Raw genomic sequence first — 18728 nt, 5'->3', positions numbered from 1 at the left:
TTTGACAAAATTTTCTATAGAAATAACATTTTGACAATGTTTTCCATAAAAATAAAATTTCCATAAAAATAAAATAAAAATTTGGATTATTTTTGGCTCGAGTGGCAACCACGAATATGAACCGATATGGACTAATTTTTGTGTGATTGGGGATGGGCTATATATAACTTTAGACCGATATGGACCAATTTTGGCATGGATATTAGCGGCCTTATACTAACACAACGTTGCAAATTTCAACTGGATCGGATGAATTGTGCTCCTCCAAGGGGCTCCGGAGATCAAATCTGGGGAACGGTTTATATGGGGGCTATATATAATTATGGACCGATATGGACCAATTCTTGCGTGTTTGCTAGAGACCATATACTAACACCATGTACCAAGTTTCAGCCGGATCGGATGAAATTTGGTTCTCTTAGAGGCTCCGCAAGCCAAATCGAGGGATCGGTTTATATGGGGGCTATATGTAATTATGGACCGATATGGACCAAATTTTGCATGTTTGTTAGAGACGATATACTAACACCATGTACCAAATTTCAGCCAGATCGGATGAAATTTGCTTCTTTTGGAGCAATTGCAAGCCAAATTTGGGGGTCCGTTTATATGGGGGCTATACGTAAAAGTTGACCGATATGGCCCATTTTCAATACCATCCGACCTACATCAATAACAACTACTTGTGCCAAGTTTCAAGTCGATAGCTTGTTTCGTTCGGAAGTTTGTGTGATTTCAACAGACGGACGGACGGACATGCTCAGATCGACTCAGAATTTCACCACGACCCAGAATATATATACTTTATGGGATCTTATTATGGGCCGATGTGGTTTTTTGCATGGTTGTTAGAGACCATATACTAACACCATGTACCAAATTTCAGCAGGATCGGATGAAATTTGCTTCTCTTAGAGGCTCCGCAAGCCAAATCGGGGGATCGGTTTATATGGGGGCTATATATAATTATGGACCGATGTGGACCAATTTTTGAACGGTCATTAGAGACCATATACTAACACCACGTACCAAATTTAAGCAGGATTGGATGAAATTTGCTTCTCTTAGAGGATCCGCAAGCCAAATTTTGGGGTCCGTTTATATGGGGACTATACGTAAAAGTGGAACGATATGGCCCATTTGCAATACCATCCGACCTACATCAATAACAACAACTTGGCGCAAGTTTCAAGTCGATAGCTTGTTTCGTTCGGAAGTTAGCGTTATTTCAACAGACGGACGGACGGACGGACATGCTCAGATCGACTCAGAATTTCACCAGGACCCAGAATATATATACTTTATGGGGTCTTGGAGCAATATTTCGATGTGTTACAAACGGAATGACAAAGTTAATATACCCCCATTCCTATGGTGGAGGGTATAAAAATGTGGTGAAAGCCAGCCAATACCATGATATTGTTATGGGACCAGTGAGCGTATGGGTATTTCAAATAAATTAATATTGATTATACGCATACAAGCCAATTAATTGGGGTTCACTCAAGCCACCAATGAAAATTGAAGACGAGTTTACGAAGACGATGCAGTATCAATTCGTGTAGCACAACAATGGTTCGTTTACATTCTGGAAATTTCGATGTGAAATATGCCCTTCGCTTTACTCTGGAAAATGTTGACCCAACCAAGGATCGCCTAATTCATCATCAAATGATTTTGGAACCATTTCTAAAAAAGACTGGCTACAAAAAATAGATCGAGTACCATATAAATTGTGTACCACCACCATATAGCCCTGATATGCACTATCGGATAACCATTTGTTTCAGTCATTGCAGAACTTCGTTAATGGATTAATGTTTGCATGTTTGTTAGAGACGATATACTAACACCATGTACCAAATTTCAGCCAGATCGGATGAAATTTGCTTCTTTTGGAGCAATTGCAAGCCAAATTTGGGGGTCCGTTTATATGGGGGCTATACGTAAAAGTTGACCGATATGGCCCATTTTCAATACCATCCGACCTACATCAATAACAACTACTTGTGCCAAGTTTCAAGTCGATAGCTTGTTTCGTTCGGAAGTTTGTGTGATTTCAACAGACGGACGGACGGACATGCTCAGATCGACTCAGAATTTCACCACGACCCAGAATATATATACTTTATGGGATCTTAGAGCAATATTTCGATGTGTTACAAACGGAATGACAAAGCTAATATACCCCCATCCTATGGTGGAGGGTATAAAAAGGAAAATGAAATTAAAATTAAATCTTAAAAATTAAATTTAAAATTTAAATTACATAAAAAATTAAAAGTTACAAATTAATAATTAAAAATTAAAATAACATTTAAAATTATAAATAAAATTCAAATTAAATAAAGTTAAAATTAAATTAAAATAAAAATTTAAATTTAAATTTATAATTAAAATTAAAAATGAAATTAAAATTAAACGTTAAAAATTAAATTTAAAATTAAAATTAGAATAAAATTAAAAGTTGCAAATTAATAATTAAAAACTAAAATAAAATTTAAAATTAAATTAAAATTAAAATTAAAATTAAAATTAAAATTAAAATTAAAATTAAAATTAAAATTAAAATTAAAATTAAAATTAAAATTAAAATTAAAATTAAAATTAAAATTAAAATTAAAATTAAAATTAAAATTAAAATTAAAATTAAAATTAAAATTAAAATTAAAATTAAAATTAAAATTAAAATTAAAATTAAAATTAAAATTAAAATTAAAATTAAAATTAAAATTGAAATTGAAATTAAAAAGTTAAAATTAAGAAATAAAATTTAAGTTTAAATTAATTTTTAGGTTTAAAACTCGATTTCCAATTTTTCATGCGATTTATACAACACTAACACCCTGTAAAAATGTTGATCGTATTGAAAACATTCAACAAATTTCAGCAAACGAGGGGGGGGGGGGGTTGGAATATTCGGAAATAAGTAAAAATATTACTACTACGCTGCTCCATACTTTGCTCGGTGTTTAGTAAATGTTAGTGCCTCCTCCACTTGAAAAGGTAACACATTTGCCATTTTAATTATTTAACTTTGATTTCAAACGTTTTTGCTTTTTATTTTGCTACTCTCATGCCACCGATTTAGCTCAAGGATAAACTTTTTCAATGAATATGTTCATTTAATGTTTTCTGTATATATGTGACGACTATTATTATTATTATTGGTATTAACTTTGGGCATAACTCTTTTGCCTATGGCATACGAGACTCAGCGATAATATACCTTCTACTTTATATCCTTCAGAAGTGATTTCATTGTAAGTCAATGATTTGAGTTTCATTTCATTTAACATGAATTGAACGATTCTACACACACACTCTCTCTCTCCCACTTTCGTCTCTATTGAAACTTATGAATCGCAATATGCTGAGTATTATTCGAAGAACCTTATGCTTTGGGAAATTTACATTTGTTGCCAAAAAGTTTCCTTCTATGCGATTGAGTACGAGCATAGGATACAAAAGGTTTTACTGTTATTAAAAAAAATTCTAAAATCTAGTGTTTTATGTTCATTGAAGGATAAATTATTGAAATGGAGTTTTAAAAGCGAAATCTATTTAGAAAAATTATTATAAAAAAAAAAAACAAGTATATACGGCCGTAAGTTCGGCCAGGCCAAAGCTTATGTACCCTCCACCATGGATTGCGTAGAAACTTCTACTGAAGACTGTCATCCACAATCGAATTACTTGGGTTGCGGTAACACTTGCCGATGGCAAGGTATCTTAAAACTTCCTGACACCGTAATATATACCACATAGTCCATACGTGGTATATATTAAACTAAAAAGGCCGATTAAATACGTATATAATTAAGATTAAAGTTTCTATAGAACTAAATTTTGACAAAATAAAATTTTAACAACATTTTCTATAGAAGTAAAATTAGGAAAAAATTTTCTATAGAAATAAAATTTGGAAAAAATTTTCTATAGAAATAAAATTTGAAAAAAATTTTCTATAGAAATAAAATTTGAAAAAAAATTTCTATAGAAATAAAAGTATGACAAAATTTTCTATAGAAATAAAATTTTGACAAAATTTTCTGTAGAAATAGCATTTTGACAATGTTTTCTATAAAAATAAAATGTTGGTAGATTATTTTTGGCTCGAGTGGCAACCATGGTTATGAACCGATATGGACCAATTTTTGTGTAATTGGGGATCGGCTATATATAATTATGGACCGATATGGACCAATACTTGCATGGTTGTTAGAGACCATATACTAACACCAGTTACCAAATTTCAACCGGATCGGATGAATTTTGCTTCTCTTAGAGGCTCCGCAAGCCAAATTTGGGGGTCCGTAACGTACGTAAAAGTGGACCGTTATGGACCAATTTATACAGGCTCGATTTACATCATTACCAGTATACTGCAATAGTTTGAACCCCGGAGTACTTAATTCACATATTTTGTTTCTATAAACATATGGTTCTTGAATAAGAACTATATCTATGTCCCCTTTCATCAGGAGAACTTTTAAGGCAGCACATGCAGCCTTACAATGATGAAGATTTATCTGGAGGATCCGTAGGACCATCGAGATTTTCAACAACCGTCACATCAGCCGCTTCAATCGAGTCATCAAGAATGTTCTCTTCAGAGATCTCGGTGACTCTCGCAATAACCATAGGTTCAACTTTGGTGAGTTCTGGGGCAATAGAAACCTCCTCTCGCATACGGTGTCTATCAATGTCTTCAACTTTGGTATCTCCCTCGACTTCGCAAGAGGATCCGCTTACTTCTGATTCAGACAGAGGCTTGTCCATTTCTGAATCCTTTAGCTGATCGTTTTTATATACCTTCATTTGGATATAATGAAAGCCATAACATATACTAACACCATGTACCAAATTTCAGCCGGATCGGATGAAATTTGGTTCTCTTAGAGGCTCCGCAAGCCAAATCGGGGGATCGGTTTATATGAGGGCTATATATAATTATGGGCCGATGTGGTTTTTTGCATGGTTGTTAGAGACCATATACTAACACCATGTACCAAATTTCAGCAGGATCGGATGAAATTTGCTTCTCTTAGAGGCTCCGCAAGCCAAATCGGGGGATCGGTTTATATGGGGGCTATATATAATTATGGACCGATGTGGACCAATTTTTGAACGGTCATTAGAGACCATATACTAACACCACGTACCAAATTTAAGCAGGATTGGATGAAATTTGCTTCTCTTAGAGGATCCGCAAGCCAAATTTTGGGGTCCGTTTATATGGGGACTATACGTAAAAGTGGAACGATATGGCCCATTTGCAATACCATCCGACCTACATCAATAACAACAACTTGGCGCAAGTTTCAAGTCGATAGCTTGTTTCGTTCGGAAGTTAGCGTGATTTCAACAGACGGACGGACGGACGGACATGCTCAGATCGACTCAGAATTTCACCAGGACCCAGAATATATATACTTTATGGGGTCTTGGAGCAATATTTCGATGTGTTACAAACGGAATGACAAAGTTAATATACCCCCATTCCTATGGTGGAGGGTATAAAAATGTGGTGAAAGCCAGCCAATACCATGATATTGTTATGGGACCAGTGAGCGTATGGGTATTTCAAATAAATTAATATTGATTATACGCATACAAGCCAATTAATTGGGGTTCACTCAAGCCACCAATGAAAATTGAAGACGAGTTTACGAAGACGATGCAGTATCAATTCGTGTAGCACAACAATGGTTCGTTTACATTCTGGAAATTTCGATGTGAAATATGCCCTTCGCTTTACTCTGGAAAATGTTGACCCAACCAAGGATCGCCTAATTCATCATCAAATGATTTTGGAACCATTTCTAAAAAAGACTGGCTACAAAAAATAGATCGAGTACCATATAAATTGTGTACCACCACCATATAGCCCTGATATGCACTATCGGATAACCATTTGTTTCAGTCATTGCAGAACTTCGTTAATGGATTAATGTTGGCTTCATAAAAAAACCTGTGAAAATTACTTGCCGCAGTTTTTCTTCCTAAATATGCATCCTAGGGCGAAAAGGACATTAATTTATAACCATTCAAAAAAAATCCAAATTTCAAAAATTTAAAAAGCTCATTTTTCTCATAATCACTTAACCCTCTAATGCCCCAATTTTTTGCCAGCTGATTAAATTTTCAATGTTAACGACACAAAAGAAAAAGGACTAAGAAAAAATTATACGGTAAAATTCAGCATATGCTGCAAGCCTCTTGAATAGTTTCAAATAAATTTTCTTTTTATTTTGCCCATTTTTGTTGTCTTAAGGTGTGTTTTACTAAAAGCTTCCTTATTAAATGAAGCCCGCCTAAAGGCGGGCTTGGGCATTAGAGGGTTAAATCTGCATCCCCGAATGAAAACGACGTTTATTTGTCAAACCTAGTTTGACAATGTCACGTTGATTCGTGACCATCTTCAAAAATCCAAATTTTAATGGAAATCTTAAAAACCTACATTATGTCAAATACTATTCCTGTTCTAATACACACATGTGTAGCTTTTGTGAGGCATCGCACTTAAGAGGTGTCCTGGACTACACATTACAAAAACTTGAAACATGTACACGAACATTTTTTTCTGTGGGCCAAGTTGTGTGGGCCATGCAAAGCTAGTTTAAGTAGCTGTGTTTCGTAACTCACTCTCATGCCGGCAATGATCTCCGTCACAAAAGCAGTGCTGCAAATTTTGCCGATTTATCGGCATTTTGACGATTTTTTACTCAAAAAATAGCAAATGCCGATTTTTGCCCCAATTTTTTTTTTTTTATTTCTATATAAAACATTGTCAAAATTTTAGTTCTATAGAAAATTTTGTCAAAATTTTATTTCTATAGAAAATTTTGTCAAATTTTATTTGTATATAAAATTTTGTCAAAATTTTAGTTCTATAAAAGATTTCGTCAAAATTGTAGTTTTATAGAATATATCGTCAACATTATATTTATATAGAAAAATTTTATTTCTATAGAAAACTTTCTGAGTACTTTATATCTGTAGAGAATTTTGCATATTTTTTAGGATGTTCTTGAAAAAATTTTTTCCATAGAACATTTGTGGCATTTTTATACTCTCCATCATAGGATGGGGGTATATTAACTTTGTCATTCCGTTTGTAACACATCGAAATATTGCTCTAAGACCCCATAAAGTATATATATTCTGGGTCGTGGTGAAATTCTGAGTCGATCTAAGCATGTCCGTCCATCCGTCCGTCTGTTGAAATCACGCTAACTTCCGAACGAAACAAGCTATCGACTTGAAACTTGGCACAAGTAGTTGTTATCGATGTAGGTCGGTCGGATGGTATTGAAAATGGGCCATATCGGTCCACTTTTACGTATAGCTCCCATATAAAGGGACCCTCAGATTTGGCTTGTGGAGCCTGTAACAGAAGCATATTTCATCCGATCCGGCTGAAATTTGGTATATGGTGTTGGTATATGGTCTCTAACAATCATGCAAAAATTGGTCCACATCGGTCCATAATTATATATAGCCCCCATATAAACCGATCCCCAGATTTGGCTTGCGGAGCCTCACAGAGAAGCAAATTTCATCCGATTCGGCTGAAATTTGGTACATGATGTTGGTATATGGTCTCTAACAACCATGCAAAAATTGGTCCACATCGGTCCATAATTATATATAGACCCCATATAAACCGATCTCCAGATTTGGCTTGCGAAGCCTCAAAGAGGAGCAAATTGCATCCGAACCGGCTGAAATTTGGTACATGGTATTGGTATATGATCTCTAACAACCGTATAAAAATTGGTCCACATCGGTCCATAATTATATATAGCGCCCATATAAACCGATCCCCAGATTTGGCTTGCGGAGCCTCAAGGAGAAGCAAATTTCATGCGATCCGCCTGAAATTTGGTGCATGATATTGGTATATGGTCTCTAACAACCATGCAAAAACTGGTCCACATCGGTTCATAATTATATATAGCCCCCATATAAACCGATCCCCAGATTTGGCTTGCGAAGTCTCCAAGAGAAGCAAATTTCATCCAATCCGGTTGTAATTTGGAACATGGTGTTAGTATATGATCTTTAACAACCGTGCCAGAATTTGTCCATATCGGTCCATAATTATATATAGCCCCCATATAAACCGCTCTACAGATTTGACCTCCGGAGCCTCTTGAAGGATAAAATTCATCCGATCCGGTTCAAATTAGGAAAGTGGTGTTAGTATATGGTCGCTAACAACCATACCAAAATTGGTCCAATCACACAAAAATTGGTCCATATCGGTTCATAATCATGGTTGCCACTAGAGCAAAAAATAATCTACCAAAATTTTATTTCTATAGAAAATTTTATCAAAATTTTATGCCTAGAGAAAATTTTGTTAAAATTTTATTCGGTCCATAATAAAATTTTTATCATTGTCAAAATTTTATTTCTATAGAAAATTTTGTCAAAATTTTATTTCTATAGAGAATTTTGTTGAAATTTTATTCGGTTCATAATCATGGTTGCCACTCGAGCCTAAAATAATCTACCAAGATTTTATTTCTATAGAAAATTTTGTCAAAAGTTTATTTCTATAGAAAATTTTGTTAAAATTTTATTTCTGTAGAAATTTTTGTCAACATTTTTATTTCTATAGAAAATTTTGTGAAAATTTTATTTCTATAGAAAATTTTGTTAAAATTTTATTTCTGTAGAAAATTTTGTCAAAATTTTATGTCTACTTTGTCAAACTGAATTATATACGTATTGGATCGATCTTTTTTGATTTAATATATACCACGTATGGACTTACATACAATTTAGAAGATGGTGTTAGGAGGTTTTAAGATACCTTGCCATCGGCAAGCGTTACCGCAACTTAAGTGATTCGATTGTGGATGGCAGTGTTTAGATGAAGTTTCTACGCAATCCATGATGGAGGGTACATAAGCTTCGGCCTGGCCGAACTTACGGCCGTATATACTTGTTTTCTATAGCAAATTCTTCAAAATGTTATTTCTCAGAAAATTTCGTCAAAATTTTATTTCTATAGAAGATTTTGTTAAAATTTTATTTCAATAAAATATTGTACATCTTAATTGGAGATTTATGTTCAAATTGTGGAAAATGTTTAAATTCAAATCTTACTGAATTAATAACTCTATATTAAAAAAATAATGTTTATATTATTTTTTAATTGCATAGCATAGCATTGCATATAATTTTTAAGTTATTTTTATACAATGCCGAATTCATTGTGATTTTGTTGTTGAAATGCATAATGGGATATATTAATTTTCTGTTCTTTATATGAAATAAATATTTTTGTTTTTAACCAAAAAATTAGTTTGGTTTTAATATTATTAACATTGCAGATTTTTCGACGATTTTTTAAATGGAAGGGATGATTATGACGATTTTTTCGGAAAAAAGTGACGATTATTCTTGAAATTTTATTGGCAGCCCTAGGTCTCCGTCACGCAAGCACAACAAAAGCCAACACACAAAACCACTATAAGTCTCTTGTGATTGTGTTGCGAAAACAATTTGAGAGTAATTTGGAGATCATTGACAGCAAGAGAGTGTGTTAAAAACCACAGCTACTCCAACTAAAGGGTGATACGGTAAAAATTTGGTCAAGGGAAAACGCGTGTAAATCGGTGAAATCGTTTATTTAAAAAATCAAATTAAATTTATTTTTCAAGTTCAATTAGTATTGACCAAATTTTGACCGTATCACCCTTTAGTGCATTAACTACATCAAAGGCACATTTTATTTTGTGTCCAAAAATTGGAATCAGTAATAAACAGAGCTGATGGTGTGAAAATCCGAAAACCGAATTTCTTCTCGACATTTTAAAGAGCATTTTTATTTGTTTTCCATAACATGAAAAAGTAATAACAACAATATGGGATATAAAAATATATTAAAAAAAAATAAAACGTAATTTAAGAAAAATACTTATCAAATAAATTCTGCTACGTCATCCCTTGGGTTATTTCATTTGTAGAAGAGTTTCAAGCTTTTTGTAATACGAAAATTTTCGTGTATAAAATTTCTTCATAAATGCAATATCTCCCTTAGGTATTTTCTCGATTTGCGTTCATCTTAATTAGAATGAATTTTATAATGATTTGTATTATTATACGACTCTCTTTTATTATTTGCGAAACTTGTTTACTCCTATAAGAAAGATTTTATTAATATTCATAACTACTAACACAGATGTGATATAGCTACATTTTTAAAAGGCTTCTCTAAGTAATTTCTCTCTCTCTCTCTTTGCTTGTTTAATTTCTCTCTCTGCTATTAGCTCGATTTTCTCTCAATCTTTTTTGTTCTTCGTTACTCTTCAAAATCTCTTGGTAAAACTCTGCTAAATCAGGTCTCAATGTCAAACAAGAATGGGAATGTAATTGTTCATCAATAGCATTATTTAGAGCATCCATGGCTTGTTTCATTAATTTTTCACTATGTTGTAAGTCTGCTTCATTATCCTGATATAGAAGGAAATTAATTTTGTATTTATCATACGAGTATAACAATAGGCTTGCCTCATTCCTTATGCTATAAAAGTTAGGGATTTCTTCCTTCTGGGCTTGGATTCGATTGTTCTTCAAACTTGGCCATAGGACTTTTAATTTAGGATTATCTCGAACCAAACGAAATATGTTTTGTACAATGTTGGAAGAAAATTTACCAGAGATAATATCATTTTCTACTACAGACCTGGGGGGATGGAATATAAGAAAACAATAATACAAATAAATAAATGACCTAATTTCCAAAAAATCGTTCGCTTTTATAGGGTAAATACTTACTGAAGCACCCACGTAGATTGTTGTCATTTATTCGCAATTAATGTCCCCTCAATCTACATACCTTTCTCCAGTTTCCAAGTGGTTGCCGTTATTATCACTTCTCAATCTTTGATTGTATGATCTCGAATCTCTTCTATTGCGATCATCTCTATAGCCGGGTTTAATATCAATGGAGCCTTTACCATGGAAATGTTTCCGTTTCGAATTGCCTTGAACATTTGCATTTATGGTAATGTTTAATTTAACATCATTATTAATTTTTGATCCAAGAGAGTCTAGAGGTATAGGATAAGGTTTTTGAAAGGTATCATTTGGAGATTGTGTTGAAACCTCATCCTCATCATCATCATCATCAGTTCTCGGAATAAATGGATAATTCTCATCATAATCATCGTTGGGGTATTTATTTGGTAATTCCCCAATAGGATCCTCACATTCTGTTGTATCATCCAAGTTATCTTCATCAGAATAGGTATCTGGTTCCATATCCTTGCGAGAGTTTTTAGATATTATATTTCTCATTGTTGTTTTATTACTGACAGGAATTGTTTTACCCATCGACTCTGGCATTTCCTTTAGAAAATCGGGTATAGGCTTTGTGGTAAATTCAATTTTAATTTCATTAGAATTATTTTTCAAAAACGTTGTCTCATTTTTTGGTAAAGCATTCAAAAAATCTTCCAAACTTGAGAATACTGTACAATTAAGAATTTCATTACGAAATTGTAAGGCAAGAGTTCGTACTTCATCAGAAGAATTCAGTTTGGGCTTTATAGAGCCGTTTCCAAATATAGTTGTGTTCATATTGTGGAGAGTATTTAACCATGCCCTGGTATTTGGACGATTCTCATACAGATTACTAGCCCTATCAGGATTTAATTTCTCTTGCGAAGAGTGTAAATAATAATCATTCTCATTAGTTGGTCTTCTGGCAGAGTTTTCTCTTTGATAGGGATATTGAAGAGATTTCTCTTTGTTATATGTGGGATAGCTTCTAATTGATTCAGTTTGATTCAACCATGTCCTCGTATTTGGGCGATTCTCATAGAGATTACTAGCCCTATCAGTATTTAATTTCTCTTCCGAAGGGTGTAAATAATATTTATCATTCTCATTAGTTGGTCTTCTGGCAGAGTTTTCCCTTTGATATGGGTATTTAAGAGATTTCTCTTTGTGATATGTGGGAGAGCCTTTATTAGATTCAATATTTGGGCGATTCTCATAGCGATGATTGGCCCTATTAGAATTGAATTTCTCTTCAGAATAATGTAAATAATAATCTTTCTCATTAGTTGGTTTTCTCGCAGAGTTTTCTCTTTGATATGGAAATTTAAGAGATTTCTCTTTGTGATATGTGGAAGATGCTTTATTAGATTCAGTTTTATTCAACCATTCCCTGTTATTTGGGCGATTCTCAAAGAGATGATTAGCCCCAATAGGATATAATTTCTCTTCTGAAGAGTTTAAATAATAATCATTCTCTTTAGTTGGTCTTCTCGCAGAGTTTTCTCTTTCATATGGATATTTAAGAGGATTCTCTTTATGATATGAGGGAAAGCTTTTATTTAATTCAATTTTATTCATCATTTTATGATTGTTTCCTTCACTCTCTAAATTACCGCTATTGGAAATGCGTTTATTGGGATAATATTGAGCTGTGTTCTCAAAAATGTCCTTCGTTCTTCCCATATATGAACCTTTATGGAATTTGTATTTACTATGTTTTTCATTTTGCTCATTTTGTTTCTTACTATTCCATTCTTCATTTAAATAATTCGATTTTGAAATTTGTGAATTTTTGATTTCTCCACTCGTTAAGGAATCATGTTCATCAAAATTGTTTTGATGTCTAGATTTTTGTAATCGCTCATAATTTCTATACCTAGAAGATGGTTGTGATTGCTCTTCGAATGTCCCTTTACTGAATTCAGAGTTTTTGATATAGTTCATCTTATCATTATTATTTCCATTAAAATTCCTATTCCTTGGTGTCTCCGATTTCATAGACATCTGAGGTTGATTTTTATAATTATCCAATTCATTAAAATATACCTTTTGGTCAAAGTTTGGTCCATCTGTATCATCGTAATATTGCAGTGAAGATAAATCCTCTTCATTATCGTGGCCAACTCGACTGTTTTTAATGAGATTATTGGAAGAGCGTGTATAACGCTTTTGTAGATGATGTTTTATGAAATTTTTACGGGGATATTGTGCCATTTTTGAATGTGTTAAGTTCTCTTTGTAATCTCTGGGATTGGCGAAATGTCTTGATGATGAAGCCATCTCTTCCTCTTCCAAAGGTTGTATATTTTCCATTCCTTTTGAAAAAACAAAAACAGATATTTTCAACTAATTAAATAACTGTTATACAATTATACTTATAAATAAAAATGTATTATACATTTTTCATTTTTGTATTATATAGACAGGAGAGAAAATAGCCCCACTGGCTGAACCTCTGTGTTCATAGTTTATTATTATAATTCCTATAATATCAGCTTTATACATTAAAAACAAACTGTTATACAATATCTACAATGTCTTTCCTATGTGGATAATCATCTGGACATATGCCCTGACCTGATACCCTATTATCTTTTGCTATTTTCTTAATTTTTAAAAAATAATCGTTCTGCATAAGAATCAGTAATAAATTGTTATACCACGTTTTAGGTAAAAATAAAGTAACTTCTTTTATTGTCACCTGTAAAGTGGATAGTAGATGGCAAATCTGTCTTACTCCCGTTCCCATTTTGCAATTCCTATAATAAGTTTTATAGTATTTTTTTCTCTTTAAATATACTGCCTACAATAAGTGTTCTACCCATAAAAAAAACTGTTATACAAACTTTTCATATGAAAAAAGTGTACCTCATTTCTACTTGTCTGGACTATGAAAGTGAAATCGCCGCTCTGTATAGTTCCTCTTATTATACCCACTCTATCCGATTCACCTTCTTCCTTAGCTCCTTTGTGAAATTCCTAAAATAACTATTGTAGACAGCCATAACAAAACTGTTATACAATATATATTAAAATGAAAATAGACTACAAAGGAGAACAAGTCCGTTGTCCATCTGATTCTTCTAATAATTGTTTTCGTTATTAAATATCATTCCTACAAGAAGAGTTCAACATCTTAAAAACTGTTATACAAGTTATTCATATGAAAAAATAGTATCCCATTTCTTATTTTTTAGGCTATGCAAGTGAAATCGCCACTTTTTCTAGTTCCCCGTTTTTATCCCCCAATCTATCTTATTCCCTTTGCCCCTAGCTACCCAATAACAAACTGTTATACAATATATTAATATGCAACCATACAACAAAGCAAGGAGATTCCCCATGCCTATTTGACTTTTTGTCTTTTTAAATGTAATTCCAACAAGAAGTGTTCTGCATATAAAAAACTGTTATAAAAATTATTCATATAAAAACCGAGGTACATAATTTTGTTGGTCTGAACTATGCGAGTGAAATTGCCATTCTGTCTAGTTCCCTTTTTTAGGCCCACTCTTATATATTTTCTTTGTGCTTAGTTCCTTTGTGAAATTCCGAAAATACCTTTTACAGATGTGAAGAAGTATTTAACGTATAACAAATTGCTATACGAATTATTCATATCAAAAATGTATCTTATATCTTCTTGTCTGGACTTTGGAAGTGAAATCACCGCTCTGTCTAATTTCCCTTTTTATCCCTTCCTTGTCTGATTCCCTTTGTACTTAGCTACCTTGCGAATTCCTAAAATTACTATTGTAGACAACAATAATAAATTGTTATACAATATATTAAGATTGAAATAGTTTATAAAGGGGGACATAACTCTTGTCCGTCTGATCCTTCTATCTTTTTTGTCTAAAAAAACTGTTATACAAATTATTCATATAAAAAAAGTACCCCATTTATTTTTTCTGGACTATGGAAGTGAAATCGCCACATTGGCTGGTTCCCCTTTTTCATCCCCAATCTTCCCTTTGTCCTTAGATACCTCGTGAAATTCCCCAAAAAAAAACTTTTGTAGGAAACTATAACAAACTGTTATACTTAAGATGAAAATAGACAACAAACGAGGGATATTCCTTTTGTTGTTTTTTTCCTTTTTAAACATAATTCCTACAAGAAATGATCTACATATAAATAACTGTTATACAAATTATTCATATGAGAAAACGGTATCTTGTTTACTTCTTGCCCAAATATGGAAATGAGATCGCCACCCTGTCTAGTTCCCTTTATTATCCCCACTCTTTAATATTCTCTTTAGCATTAGCTCCTATGTGAAATTCCGAAAATACTTGTTGTAGACATTAAGAAGTATTCTACATACAAAAAAAACTGTTATACGAATGTTTGGACTATTGAAGTGAGATGGACGTTCTGTCTAAGTCTCTTTATTATACCCACTCTGTCTGATTCCCTTGTTAAAAGCCCAAAATAGCTTTTGTATACTACAATAATAAACTGTTATACAATATATTAATAGGCAAATAGACTACAGAGACATTCCACTTGTCCGTCTGATCCTTCTAATTTTTTTTTTCCTTTTTAAATATCATACCCACAAGAAGTGTTCTACATATAAAAAAACTAGTATACAAATTATTCATATGAAAAAGGGTACGCCATTTCTTCTTTTTCTGGACCATGGAAGTGAGATGACCGCCCTGCCTAAGTCTCCTTATTGTCCCCCAATCATTTTGATTTTGTGCTTAGCTCCTTTGTGAAGGAGCTACAATACAAACTGTTATAAAATATATTAAGATGAACAACGACAACAAAGAAGGAACATTCTTCATCTATCTTATCCTTCTAGTAATTTTTCCCTCTTAAATATAGTTCCCATAAAAAATGCTCTGCATATAAAACACTGTTATAGAAATTCTTTATATGAAAACAAGGGTACTTAATTTCTTCTTTTATGTGCTATTGAAGGGAAATTGCCGCTCTGTCTAATTCCCCTTTTTATCCCCAATCTGATTCCCTTTGTCCTAGCTATCTTGTGGAATTCCAAAAATAATTATTGTAGACAACAATAACAAACTGTTATACATAGTATTAAGATGAAAATAAACTACAAAAATACGTTTTCTTTTTAAATATCATTCCTGTAGGAAGTGTTCTACGTATAAAAAAAAACTGTTATACAAATTATTAAAATGAAACAAGGGTACCTCATTTCTTCTTGTATGTTCTATGGAAGGGAAATCGCCGCTCTGTCTAGTTCCCCTTTTTTAATTCTTACAATAACTGTTATATCAATAACAATGTGTTATACCACATTTTAAAGTGTAAAGATTTTTTTTTTTAATATTTAGACAGGAGAGGATTATCACCTATATCAGATCCCCCTAGATATTTTTGCCTTCTTATTTTAATTCCTAAAAGTGTTATAAATTTTCTAGAAGTGACAACTACTTACCCCTATACAACTCTTTTTCAAATTTTGGAAACAATTCTTTAAAATCGACAACTACATTTCGTTTCTTTCGTGCTAAGAATGACTCATCATGAGCTTTCCGGTTATGCCTATGACGTCTATATAGAGGACTTTGAATTGAAGTTTGAGCTGAATCATCTCTATTTTCAATATCTAAATATCCAGCAGGATTCATTAGGACTTCCTTCCGTTGGGTATCTAATTTTCTATTTGAAATAAAATCTCTTTGATTTGCATTCTCAGAATAGCTGGGAAGATATGAACCATCGAACCCTTTTCCCATCAAATGTGATTTTGTTTTTCCATTTATGGTATTACCGAAAGGTTGCATTGATCTTTTATTCAGACACCAAGGCCATTTCCAGAAACTTGTACGATTGGGTTTAACAGCCTCTTGTTCTCCTTTAGAGAGTTTATAGTTAGCTTCATGGGAGAGATTATTTTTATAACCTTCCGATTTTTTATTATAGTCTTGGGTATTCTCTTCTTCCCTGCTGCCATAATCTTCTTTATTTATGTCTCTATCAAAGGATGTGTTAGTAGGTTCATAGTCACTGTAGATACCCAAGGGATAGTTATCATATTTCACAGGTTCCTTAGTTGTAGTATCCAAACCTAATGGTTTTTCTGTTGTCAAGTTCATATCCACCATTTTATGATATTCATAAGGGTTATGCCTTTCACTTTCATAAAGTGTTTCATGCTCATGGTCATGTATTTCATCCAACTTTATGGAATGTATGGAAACATCCGCTTGTAGTCCCCTATTATTTGCATTAAGGAAAGATTTTCCCTTTGGAGAAAAATTGGTATCATATTGATTTTTTCTTCCCATTGTAGGTTTATTCCGATTCAGATTTCGATTCCTATACATTTGGTGTCTTCCACGAGATCCTTCTAAATAATGATCATAGTTTTTCATGGGATCCTCCAAGGAACTTTTATCTTCATTTAGTTCATCATATGTATCAATATTATTAAATTTTTTCTTATCTTGTAATTTTTCGTAGTCCTTATCAAAATCTTTTAAATTCCATTTATTATTCTTATATCGCTGTAACTCCTCAGAATCCTTTTCCATGTCAGAGTTTCCCTCTACAGTGCGAAATTTAGTCAAAAGATTATCAATTTCCCTTCTCTTTTCTTGCAATAACTCCTCTCGATATTTGCCATTAGGAAAATTATTTCTCTTTGGAGAATCACAGTTACAAGATCTGCAATAACATTTGAAGGGACTTTCAAATGAATTCGTAGATAGTGGATTCACCATAAAATCTGCCAATAATAGCAAAATCGAGATGATGATAAATTCATAAAAATACATTTTAAAATGACAATAATGAAAAATTCAGATTTACTAGGGAAGAAAACTATTTTTTTTTTGACAACAAAGAATAAGGCAGTGGGACTACAAATCATGTTACAAATATCATAGAAAAGAGAAAATCATTATTTTTCCAATAGATGGAGTTATCTATCTATATCTCGAGATGTTTTTCATACAACCTATGGGCTTGTCCGCATAGTCCGAACCTCAGAAGTATCGTCCCTATTTTTTGGGACTAAGCTTCTGCTATCTCTGATTCATCGTATTCGCTTAGTTCGGATTGAGGGAGCACTTCATCTTTCTATCTCTTCTACAATTATTTTCTCTTTCTACAATTCTCTTTGCAATGATTACATGTGAAGAGAGCGTTCTAATGACAATCGACCACCTTTCATTAGGGATGGGCAAAGAGACTGAGCGACGTTTCGCTCTCACTCTCCTTAACGTTCTCCCTCTCCCTAAGTAAGACCAACAATTAATGTTTATTATACCCAAAGATAATTGGGAAGAAGATGCAGTCTTGTCATAGCAAAAATGAAGCACCAGAGGACTCTGTCAACAAAATATCATAAAGTTTGCGTCGACGTGTCTCTCAAATGTACTGCCGTTTGCGTCGGAAAATATCAAAACATTTGTGTTTTTCATACATTTCTGAATAATAACCCACAAAAGCAGTAACGAAACGATTGTAGAAAATTAAAATAAAACGTATATGTATTTTAAAGCAAATATTCATTATAGTTTTATTGCCGTTTAAATTTATTCCTGGCCAGAGCTGCTTTGGAAAAAAATTTACAAATAAAACAATTTTTTTCTCATAGCCCTCTACACCTTGACATTTGTTTTCTCTTTATAAGAGCACTATGCTTAATCTTGTTATACTCAATTATCTTTGATTATACCTTAAAACCAGGGATGCAAATTTTGCCGATTTATCGGCGTTTTGACGATTTTTTACTCAAAAATTAGCAAATTCCGATTTTTGCCCCGAAAATGACGATATTAGCTCCGTTCAAACATTTTGAATAGAAGCAGTTCAGATCCAGCAAAAAAGAAATTTTGCTGGAAAATTCATACATGTAGGAGCTATACCTCATTTTATATATACAGTATTAGTACCACTGTTGCCATACGTGCCAAAAATAATCCGCCAAATTTGAAGGA

General features: G+C 32.8%; 1 protein-coding gene across 2 annotated transcripts; it reads right to left on the bottom strand.

The window, feature by feature from the left end:
- Nucleotides 1–10105: 10105 nt before the first annotated feature.
- Nucleotides 10106–17583, bottom strand: LOC142240851 (uncharacterized). 2 transcript variants are annotated; one of them, XM_075312596.1, is made up of 5 exons: nucleotides 16220–17583; nucleotides 10856–13115; nucleotides 10528–10702; nucleotides 10214–10470; nucleotides 10106–10156 (listed from the first exon to the last, which is right to left on the bottom strand). In XM_075312596.1, the coding sequence occupies exons 1-4, from the start codon at nucleotides 17559–17561 to the stop codon at nucleotides 10264–10266; spliced, it is 3984 nt and encodes a 1327-aa protein (XP_075168711.1). In that variant the 5' UTR covers nucleotides 17562–17583; the 3' UTR covers nucleotides 10106–10156; nucleotides 10214–10263. The 2 variants fall into 2 exon arrangements, with proteins under 2 accessions (XP_075168711.1, XP_075168712.1); XM_075312597.1 differs by lacking the exons at nucleotides 10106–10156; nucleotides 10214–10470 and having other exon boundaries at nucleotides 10572–10702; nucleotides 10795–13115.
- Nucleotides 17584–18728: the final 1145 nt, after the last annotated feature.

Source organism: Haematobia irritans, chromosome 5, assembly GCF_050003625.1.
Source record: "Haematobia irritans isolate KBUSLIRL chromosome 5, ASM5000362v1, whole genome shotgun sequence".
Classification (NCBI taxonomy): Eukaryota; Metazoa; Arthropoda; class Insecta; order Diptera; family Muscidae; genus Haematobia; species Haematobia irritans.
Note: the sequence above shows the minus strand (reverse complement) of the source record. Positions and strands in the feature narration are given on the sequence as shown.